The sequence below is a fragment of the Nanorana parkeri genome, unplaced genomic scaffold (assembly GCF_000935625.1).
Source record: "Nanorana parkeri isolate BGI_ZX_2015 unplaced genomic scaffold, ASM93562v1 scaffold1222, whole genome shotgun sequence".
NCBI lineage: Eukaryota > Metazoa > Chordata > Amphibia > Anura > Dicroglossidae > Nanorana > Nanorana parkeri.
The window spans coordinates 194,284-205,313 of NW_017307490.1; the positions used below are offsets into that span (position 1 = coordinate 194,284).

At 41.3% G+C, this 11,030-nt stretch overlaps 1 protein-coding gene across 2 annotated transcripts in view; it reads right to left on the minus strand.

Moving 5' to 3' along the window:
* Positions 1–1,360: 1,360 nt before the first annotated feature.
* Positions 1,361–11,030, minus strand: part of PAFAH1B2 (platelet activating factor acetylhydrolase 1b catalytic subunit 2) — a 20,500-nt gene continuing 10,830 nt past the window's right edge. Inside the window, exons 1-4 of one of the 2 annotated variants that reach the window (XM_018568641.1) lie at positions 9,256–9,354; positions 5,984–6,100; positions 5,760–5,882; positions 1,361–2,796 (exon numbers count right to left, since the gene is read on the minus strand). In XM_018568641.1, the coding sequence (XP_018424143.1) occupies positions 2,518–2,796; positions 5,760–5,882; positions 5,984–6,100; positions 9,256–9,282 (546 nt within the window). In that variant the 5' untranslated portion in view covers positions 9,283–9,354 and the 3' untranslated portion in view covers positions 1,361–2,517. Of the gene's footprint in view, positions 2,797–5,759; positions 5,883–5,983; positions 6,101–9,255; positions 9,355–11,030 lie in introns of those variants that run through there. The other variant, XM_018568640.1, reaches the window with a different exon arrangement.

The window sequence follows — 11,030 nt, forward strand, 5'->3', positions numbered from 1 at the left end:
TTTATGACATGTTGCCCCAGGGCAGGGAATGTCCCAGCCACAACTGATTGGGCCAGAAGAGAAGCGTGTCAGAACTCTGACAAATTGGGTTCACACCAAGCCCCCATGCATCATTAGTCAGCAGCAAGGGAGCTTTGATCAAGGTGTGCTCTCTCTGAGTGGGTGAAATTATAGGCGATGTCCTGTGTGCCACATCTGGTTGCACAAGCTGTACCATAGTCCCAAGAATAGGAAGTGTTGTCAGACCATTTCAGGAGAATACCAGCCATTACCCAGTGGGATTACTGTGTGCCCAGAGTGGCCGTGACCTCTGTTATACTTGCTGGGATGTGGACTGATCTGTATGTAATCTTCATACAGCTATGTCTATGTGATGCTATCCTAAATGGAGGATACAATGTACAATTCAAATGTACAATTCTGCATTTGCTGAATGGTCTGGAATATAGTGAAGGGAATTTATCAAAACTGGAGCAGACAAAATGTGGAGCAGCTGTGCACGGCAACCAATTGGCTTCTCCCTTTCATTTTAAAATCTTAACTAAGCAAACTGAAGAGAGAAGCTGATTGGTTGCCATGCACAGCTGCTCCAGTTTTGATAAATTCCCCCAATGTATTTTGAGCTTGACTGTAAGGAGTAATGTGCACTTCCATGTAATGTTTTTTTTTGCCATGTATCACATAGTGTTAGTTTTGTAGATGCAACATGACCCATGCTGCCATATGTAATCCTTCCATCACTGGCTGAGAAGAACTCCTGCAGAAATCAGAAACTTACCCTTGCAGTGCAAGGGTTAAGTGCTCATTTTGTCTAAGGGACTCAAATATAGCAGACTTACTTACCTTGCCCTCTGTCCCATTGGCTCCCTCTGGCCTGCTAGACCAGTCCCCGCAGCCTCTTCTCTTCTGGGCTCTGGAAGTCTAAGGACCACTGGTTTTCTCAAGTCTTATACATGAGGATGCCGAGGGACATTTCCTACCCAGAGAAGAGGGGGACAGAGGTGAGCGCTGACTGCCACAGGACCAATAATGAACCCCCTAGACAAAACAAGCACTTAACCCTTACAGTGCTGGAGTAGCCCCACTGCAAGGGTAGGTTTTTGATTTTCCTGTACTGCATCTAAACTCAAAACTTGAATATATTGCAGCTTAACGGTCCATAGATGTAGAGAATGCATTAGGGTTTACATACACGTTAAACAGAGGCACACTGCCATCTGGAGGCTGGAGTCGGCCCTGCAAGCTGTAAGGTTTGTAAAAAGCACATTCGCTTTTATCTCGGAAAGTCTTCTCTTTTCTCTGCAGTTCAAGATTTGCCGATTTTCAGAACAGAAAGACGGAGACAAGGGTATCATTGTTATTTTTATAACTTCTCTCCATACACACACATGACAATAAAGGAGGAACAATCCAATTCATTATGCTATATGCAGAAGCAAAAGCTCTGAAGATGCAAAAATCTACAACTGAGTCCTAAACCTGTACAGATCCGAGAGGCACAGACAGCGCTTAATACACTACAAGATAAACTATCTGCAGCTTTTATTGGCCCTTTAATCTTCCACCAAACCACTCCCTTTATTGTTGAGTCATGGCTACGTATTGCTCTAGGCTTCCGTACTCAGCCACTTTGTAACTCATAATGCCCGACATCCCAGACGATGATCTGAATTCTCAGGACAGACTATTTTCAGTAACTTCTGCTTTGGTCCCTGACCACAACACACTTTATCAATAAAGGATTCATACAAGCAATACATTTAGATTCACGTACATTTCCAAGACTGCTTATGCACTGCGCGATAAGAGGACAGTTACAGAACACAACTTAACAGGTAATAAAATAAACGAGGGGTATTTTTCCATTTGGTACAGGCTGCACCGGCAATGACATGATTGAATTGCAGACAGTTCCACTTCCACAATAGTGAGGACACTCTTAATGCTAGATTTTTCTTTATTAGAAGCACCCCACTTCTAGCTTTGTGTATTAGTACCCCTTTCACAGCAGGGTTGCCTCTGGTACAACCTTCACCTATGTAAACCTTTGCAGGCACCTGAAAAGGTGTCGTTCTAAAGAGGAAAACGCGTGGCATTAAATAGGGAATTTGCTGATTCGGGAGGGGAATCCTGAACATCAGCATATATGTAAACACTACACAAAGGCTTCACAATGGTTTCACAGCCAAATTCTCATGGGAGGTTTCTCTCCTTCCTAGATTAGCCATGGATATATACAGCCTACATCACTCTATGATTTTTTGGTATCCCACCACTGCCAACGTCAACAATCCATAGCCCAATCCTGCAACTCTGACTCCATGGGGGAGGCTTCGATGATGTTAAGTGGTCAATAATACAGGAGACAATAAAAGGGGTTTGCAGAGGTTGGATTTGAGCAGGTGTATATACATTGAGCATGTAGATGTACAGCTGAGGCAATTGTAGTGAGCGAAGGGGGGAAAGGGGGGGGCAGCCAATGATGTAACACTGACAACAGGATGAATGACGAGGTGCTCAGGCCAGGGTGACTTGTTTTTCCTCAGGGGTTTCCTCCAGCAGTTGCATAATCAGTTCATGTAGTGGCCTGCAGACCTTAGCATAGCCAATAGCCGTGAGGTGGAGGAAATCGAACAGGTCATTTCGAGAGATAGTGCCATCCGAGTGAACAAAGCCAAAATCTGCGTCCAGCAGCTGCACTCCGGGAAGACGTGGGAGCCATGAGCGCAAGAGCTGGTTGACGTGGGTATTCTTCTCTCGCAGTGGATTTGGCTTCTCTCCACGTGGCAGTAATCCCTGTAGGGGTGGAAACAAAAAGTTCAAGCACGTAAAATATTTTGAAAATGTAAAACTGTTGAAACACAGGATTGTTTTGCATCTCCCTGATCAGTTTAAGGCCCATTTGTAGACAATAGTAGAGCTGCAACAATCGACCAAGTTGATTATAATCGATGATGGAAAACGTTATCAACGTTTTCCATCATCAATTAGTTGAATTTCGATTAGTTGGCCTGCTTGCAGCTCACCGCACAATACTTCACCTCCCTGTCTCACGGACTCGCGCCACAGACACGTTGCTGCCCGCCCATCCACGATCGGCACAATGAAGAAGGAAGAGCAGGCATGGGGGGAAGGCACCTGCCAGACAGGCTCACAATCTCAGGGAGACTGCTCAGGTAAGCCTGCACCCCCCCAACACACACACACATGGTGCTGTATTAAAGTATTGCCTGGATTTGTATTCCTCTATAGTTGATGGTATATTGTGCTGTATAATATATAGCGCAATATACCATCAGTTATAGAGGAATACAAATCCCAGCAATGCATTATACACTGTATGTATAATGTAATATTGCTGGGATTTGTAGTCATCTATAGCTGGGGGTATTCTGCATTGCGCCGTATAATCATTATACAGCGCAATGCAGAATACCACCAGCTATAGAGGACTACAAATCTCAGCAATAGTACACTATAGTATCATGTACTATTGCTGGGATTTGTTGTATTCCTCTATAGCTGCTCGTATTCTGCATTGCGCCACTGTATAATGTATTATATTGCACACCACACTTTACTTCCACCGTTCCAAGCTTGCTCACGTGATGGACACAATCTCAATACAAACTAGTAGTCCATCACTGGAGCCATTTTTTTTTATCCGATTAATCGAACGTAATAATCGGTTAACTAATCGATTTTGAAAATAATCGTTAGCAGCAGCCCTAGACAATAGAGCCCTTATATATTTTGTATTCCTATTCCATGATGTTACATGATATATGCAAAGGCTGAACATGGTTTACGGACAACAGAGTTTAACAAAACTCCAAAAGTGTCAAATGGAATAACTGTGGATGTAATTATACTTTAATTTACAGCGTAAAGACTAAAACAAACAAAAAGGTGCCTAATGTTTCTTTCTGATCCTTACAGTCCATTACATTTCCCTGCCATTTCAAATTCAAAAGTATCTATTCTACATGACACGTACCTTTCCAAATGTTTGTGACACCATTTCACCCCACACCACACCACAATAGGATAATGGTGTCCCACACCGATAAGTAGAGCTGCAGCTAACGATTATTTTCAAAATCGATTAGTTAGCCGATTATTACGTTCGATTAATCGGTTAATCGGATAAAAAAATAAGTATAGTCTGCAGATGATGCGAATAATAAGCAATAAAGTAACATTTGGAAAGACATAGATCAAGCAGAATACATATTTATGTTTTGCATATCTATATAGTTATGCAGTGTCTCTAAATACGACTGCACAGTCCAAGCCCCCTTTCATACTGCCACTCGAATGGGGTCTCCGTCAGTTTTTCAGGCGGACCCGATTGGATGCCCAATGCAAGTCTATGGGCAGCCGTGTGGTGTAAATGGACGGGTGTACTTTTATACATGGTTACCTCCGCCTCCATCCAAGTGCGGAGAAACAGACGGATCAGAGATCTGTTTTGCCGGATAGTGGGTATTATGATGTAAAAGGACATATGTCCCTCTAACATCATATTCCCCATAGACCGAGATGGGGTCTGGCAGTTTCCATTTTCTCCTCCATCGCAAGGTGGAGGAAGGTGGAGGAAAAAAAACTGTACGGACACGGATGTCACAGGGGTGACATCCGCTCCATAGTGCTCTGATCAGGAGAGGATCTGTGCACGGATCTTCTTCTGATCAGCCCATGTGAAATGGGTCTAAAAGTCACCAGGGTTTGACCTCTGTCCAGTGCATAGTCAAAGAGCTGGTCAGACGCATTCCCTCTCTTCTTTTTCAGTTTAAAATAAGTTAAAAGTCATAACATACAGGGGTATAGGACTATAATAACCAGAAAAGGTATAAGCTTTAATTTGGCTTTATAGCCTGCGTCACTGGTTTTGGGCTTGTGTTGATGACATCATTTTAACCCCCCCCCATGTGATAGCAGTCAAAGTAAAGTAAAAAAAAACAAAACAGTTTTTAAAATTAAAATGAAATAAAATAAATCTAATAATAATAAAAAAAATGTTAAAAAGTACCCCGCCCCCGCGCGTCGCCACGTAAACACGCGTCGGGTGCGCCTACGCATGAAAACGACGAACGCGCTACACATGTTGGGTATCGCCGCGCACGCCGGAGTGAGAGCAATAATTCTAGGGCCAGTATTTTGGGGTATCTCTAAATTGATGACCTGTGGGGGCTTTTAAAGTGTCTTTTATTGACTTTTTGGGGTACTGCAGTTTTTCGCCGTTTCACGGTCGCACGCAATCTGTAAACTGGGCATGTTGGGTATCGTTTTACTCGTTGTAACCTCATCTTTTATATTTCATTAAAAAAATGGGTAATTTCTTGTGTTTTGGGGCATTTAATTAAATTTGTCACTAAATTTTGGGGTTTAATAAGGAGTTGCGCTAATATTGCGCAACATAAACATTTTCAACTACCACCATTTTATTCTATAGGGTCTTGGGATTCAGAAAATATATAATGTTGGGGGGTTTTACGTCATTTTCTGGCCTAAAATGTGGAATATAACATGGGTGCAAAAATGGAAAAAAGGGCCTCAGTCATGAAGGGGTTAAAATGCTTCTGAAATCATTCACCTGCAGTTGACTATCTGACCTACAATGACTTGCTTCATGCAGTTTTTCCATCCCCATAGACTTTTGTAAGAATGCAAAAGTCTGTCAAAATACAATAGGCCTTAAATGTGGAGAGCCTGGCAAACACAACATGTTTGGATGCTTTTTATGGTTTTCTACTTACAATGATAATTATTTTGGCTTGTGGTTGTAACGTGTTAATGAGTTTTATGATGGCTTCCACTCCCCCAGCTACTTCATCTGCGGAGTTTTCATGGTTATTGGTGCCAATCCATATAACAATAACCTGAGTACAGAATAAAGGCCAATTTAACATGCAAATTGAGTAATGTTAGCTTTTTTTATTTTTTATTCCAGATTGGAACAAGAATATATAAAAGGTCTTACCTTCGGTTTGATATTTTCTAGTTCTCCATTTTGAAGTCTCCAAAGAACGTGACGTGTGGTGTCCCCACCAATGCCAAAATTCAATGCATGCAGTGGAGAGAACAGTTCCCTCCAAATCTGTAGAAGATATAGGGTGGTTATATATTAATATACAGTAATACCTTGGTTTACGAGCATAATTTGTTCCGGCAGCATGCTTGTAATCCAAAGCGCTTGCATATCAAAGCGAATTTCCCCATAGGAAATAATGGAAATTCAGATGATTCGTTCCACAACCCAAAAATATTCATATAAAATGATTACAATACAGTACTATAATATAATACTGTACAAAATATAAAGAAAAATAAACCAATTACAGGTACCTTTGTGGTTGGTGTGAGGGGGACGAGAGAGAGAAGGATTATTGTGTAGGACAACTTTCACTATCACTAACGGAATCACTGCTATCTCTTGACTCAATGGAATCTTTTTCATTTCGTGAAACCTTAACAAGGAATCTATCCAATGTGACATTGCATTGTCGTTAAACAGACTCATCGCTCGCACTGCTACAGCCTTATTCGGGTGGCGCTTTTCTACAAAATTTTGCTCTTATTGCAAGACATTGCTTGTATATCAAGGCTAAATTTTTCAGAAATGTTTGCTTGTCTTGCAAAACGCTCTCAAACCAAGTTACTGGTAAACCAAGGTATTACTGTAAAATAAAACCTGAAAATAAAGCACTGACTCTAAACTACATGATGAGAACAGAAATGGTAGGTTTCCATCTATTGCATATACCTTTGTTGTACGATATTTAAATGCATTATCTAACTTGATCTTTTTGACAGGGCATTCAACGCTGATCTTGGTGCCACTTGCTTTTTTCCCCATCACCTGAAACCCAACAACCTACTACCGTGTTTCCCCGAAAATAAGGCACTGTCTTATATTTTTTTTGGCTCAAATAAAAACACACTAGGTCTTATTTTCGGGGCAGGTCTTATTATTTTTTTTTTTTAAATGTTCAACAATCCACACTTATTCATGTACAAAGATATGGTGATCAGGGCAATCAGGGGTGCCGTACCTTCACAAGAGCAATTTGCTAACCAATCGCTGGCCCGAATGAGCGAAGCGCGCTTTCACTATAGATTCCTCACAGGCCGAGCGCATTTGGTATCACTCCGCCTGTGACAGGAGCCAGCGCTATAGAGGAGGCATCGGCTTATGCGGCTCTGCTCCCTCCGGTGCCGCCTCGCTTCCTGTAGCGCTGGCTTCGTTGGCGCCGCTGATTCTCTCCTGCCACTCCCACGGCTCTTCCCCCTTATGCCACCACTGGCCCTGGCAATGGTCACAACTAGGTCTTATTTTCGAGGGAGGTCTTATATTTTAGCAATTCCCAAAAATAGTACTAGGTCTTATTTTTGAGGTAGGTCTTATTTTCGGGGAAACAGGGTATATGCAATGTATGGGCTGCCCTGGACTTTGGAATAGATTTAGTTGGAATTGGGAGTTTTGGACTATTCAGTACAGATACCCCTGTTGTGTTCTAAAGATAAACGCTGAGGCTAGAAAGCATTTGGAAACATATTACAAAATTCAGTCAATACAAATATCCTATTTAGAAGATGGCAAGTAGAATTTAGAAGGCAACATGCACTTGTGTCAAGACAATGGACAAGTATTCATATTTCATAACAAGCAGTAAAAGTGAGGGTGATTAAATAAGCCCTCACTGACCTTTGTAGCTGCGTGCACTGTGAAGTCATTCATTCTCAACCATCACAATAAAGACTTTCTAGCAGTGTACAAGGACCTGGTGTTTGTTTACAATAGAAAGCTGGCAGCCTGCCAAGTTTTTCCTGCCTTAGAAAATAAGAGAAGAGGAACAGAGATTTCGGTTTTTCTATTCTATTGAATTTTTCCACAATACCTACAGCTACAGAGGTGGATAAGGGCTTGTTTTAAAGTGTTTTTACTGCTTGTTCAGAATATGTAAATGCTTTAATGAGGATAGTCTGGGCACAAACTCATTTTAAAGTCACATACCTTTTAATATATTTACTGCTTTGTACTCCTGCATATTATGATTTGTGGCTGCTTTTGCTTGAAAATGCCTTCAAGTACCTTTGTCTATCAGTGAATAGTAGTATTCTGCTCTTATACTACAGTGCTTTGGGATTGCATGAACGATTAACAGTCAAACCCCAAAGCACAAGTGTTCTAACAAACCTGAACTGCAGAAGATTGGTGATTACAGAGAGCACTGGGTCTAACTCTGGTGACATAGAGGTAAGACTATGAAAACTGGAGACGTTAGTACAATGTCTGACTGCATACCTACATCCGTGACACAAGTTGCCCTTTAATCATGATTGTTTCTGTTATTGTTTTTACTTAGCAATATGCTACAAACCTGTTTAGTCATTTCTATATGACTTTCACAGTTTATGTGCTTACTTAAAAGAATTATGGGGCATCCTTTTTATCCCATAGTTCTCCTAAGGGTCACAGGAGGACATACACTAGCGTCCTCCCCCGACCCAAAGCTCAGTATATAGCAAGCTATTGCTCACTATATACCGAGATCGCCGCAGCCGGGACGGATCCCGACAATCCTGTCGAGATTCACCCAGCTGCGTGAGTGATAGCTGGCTCTCCCTACCTAGAGGCAGAGCCATCTGTACCCACCCCCTCCCCCGTCCGTTCCGCCAGTCAGCGCTGGAGGATCGGGGAGGAATCCCTACAGGGAGCCGTGAGTGACAGTCACGGCTCTCTGCAGGGATAGATCGAGAAGTGAGCGAGCGACGGTATGTGTTCGCTCACTTCCCAATCTACTGAGCCGACCTGTGACAGTTTCATTGTCACAGGTCGGCTCAGATTATGAGGCTGCATGAAAATCACTCGCCTCATAATTCTCCTTTAATTAATATAGGTTTTATTACATTAGATAGGTTCTATATTTAAGAATGAACATTTGATATAGAGCGCACCCATGGTATAACAGGTCATTGTAAGAGTTCTAATAATAGAGCTCAACAGCAGCTTGCTTTCCTACTCTCTCTGTTACTAAAATTCTGTATGGAGCCGTACAGGGAGAGGGAAGAATCACTCCTCTGACTCATTCAGCTGTTTATTAGTCTAAGAAAACACTATTCCCTCTAAATGTGTTAAGTGCTAATAATAGTTTATTGCCTATAAATGCTAACAATAAGCAGCTAAAGTCATCACATTACATATTTTAGAGGCAACCTAGTAACGTTAAAACAAAAAGAAAAGCCCATTACCTCATACTGCTGCATTAACTGCACCATGGAGTCCCCTACAAACAAGACATCTGGCTCTTTGTCCTTACAGTCCAATACAAACCTGTTGTGCTGAAAGAGTCAAAGAAGAAGTCATTTCAAAGGAACCCTTTTAAAAAAAGAATTGCATGTTGCTCTATGTTGTTCAACAATAAAAACTATTACAAATGCAGCTATTTCATGTGTGGAACCAGCACACGATAATCGTCCAAAGAAATTCAAACTTTATTCCACATGCATCTCTACAAAGCACAACCGCGGTGTGGATTGTGGGGACGCATGATAGGGGGTGAGCTGTGCACGTTGTGTTTTCAGTCAGCTATTTCATGTATGTTGTTAAAGTGCACCTGTCAAAAGACAATTATGTAGGCTTCCATAGTTCACCTCTTCTTGTAAGAAAGGGAATTTTCTGCATGTCATGTGGATGCTTTGCCCTCAATGCTTACTGAGCTCTGACAGCTCTGACAGATATACTCACCTGATCCCAGGCAGTGTCCCCAGCGGACTCATTGATCTAGCAACATGGCGACCCAAATCTTCCAGGTCAAATGATGCCCAGCATCATTCAACCCACTTACTATGATCCCAGGGTGTCAAGCCTCTGCCTCTACCTAGGACTCACAGGTGAATGCTGCAGATATCAGAAGCAGGAAGAGGAGGATTAATAGGGCCAGTGATGTCACTATTGATACTCAGAAAAAGGTAAATATATTGGGTTTATTTTTTCCAAGGGTGCAGTGCTGACAGTGGGGGGTAGAGGGCAAATGGGAAAGGGGATGGCCAACGTTCAGGCTTTGATTATTAAGCGCTTCATGAGAAAACTGTATAAACATGCAAAAAAATCCAACTGAACGAGCATGCCAAACATGATGGACAAACATGATGATTAATGGGTTTGTTATGTGTACCCGACACTTTTTTTTCTGACTACACACTGCAGCGGTACTTGAATATCATAAATAACAACTGACAAATCAGCTTCCTGCACCTGAGGGTATTCCTCTATTTGTTGGATACAAGGCATAGTGTATCATAGCAAGTTTGATCAGCCAGACATCGTGTACTTCTACAAAAATGAAGAGAGCAATGTGTTTTCTTAAAAGGGCCATCCAGTTAAAAGGCAATTTACTTAAAATATTCCAAACTGAATTTTGTGATAGTCCTGGAGCTTCATGTTGTATGTATTTTAACACTGCACAATATTGCACATTTATTGAAGTGATTATCATACTGCCTCCTTCAGGTTATACTAGTCAAAACCTCATAGCATACTAACCATTAAAGAATATACCTACCTAAGCAAGTGCCAGTCAACCTCTAATGCACATATTTCCATTAACAAAGTATTCCCTGGTTTAGGTTACTGCACTTTATATGCAAGGCCCTTCTAACATGGCTTTCTCAACAACAACAACTGCTTAATTGCCAAGAGTTGGAGCAGAAAGCTTATGTGCACCTAAACGAAAATTTCAAAACCAAAATGAAACCGAAATGAAAAAAATGTCAGGCCGAAAACCGAACATGTTTTTATTCTAACTTTATCAATTTTTAAAAAATATTTTATTTTTATAAACTTGTATATATATATATAAGTTTTTTTTATTCATTTTTATTAAATATTTTTTACTTTACTTTTAGGGGCTTTGGGGAAATATTGGGGGTCTAAACAGACCCCTGATATTTCCCTTTTAAAATAGAAAAAGAGATTTGAGGACACAGAGTCCTCAATCTCTTTTTCTGTAGCCCCTGTTATAAAT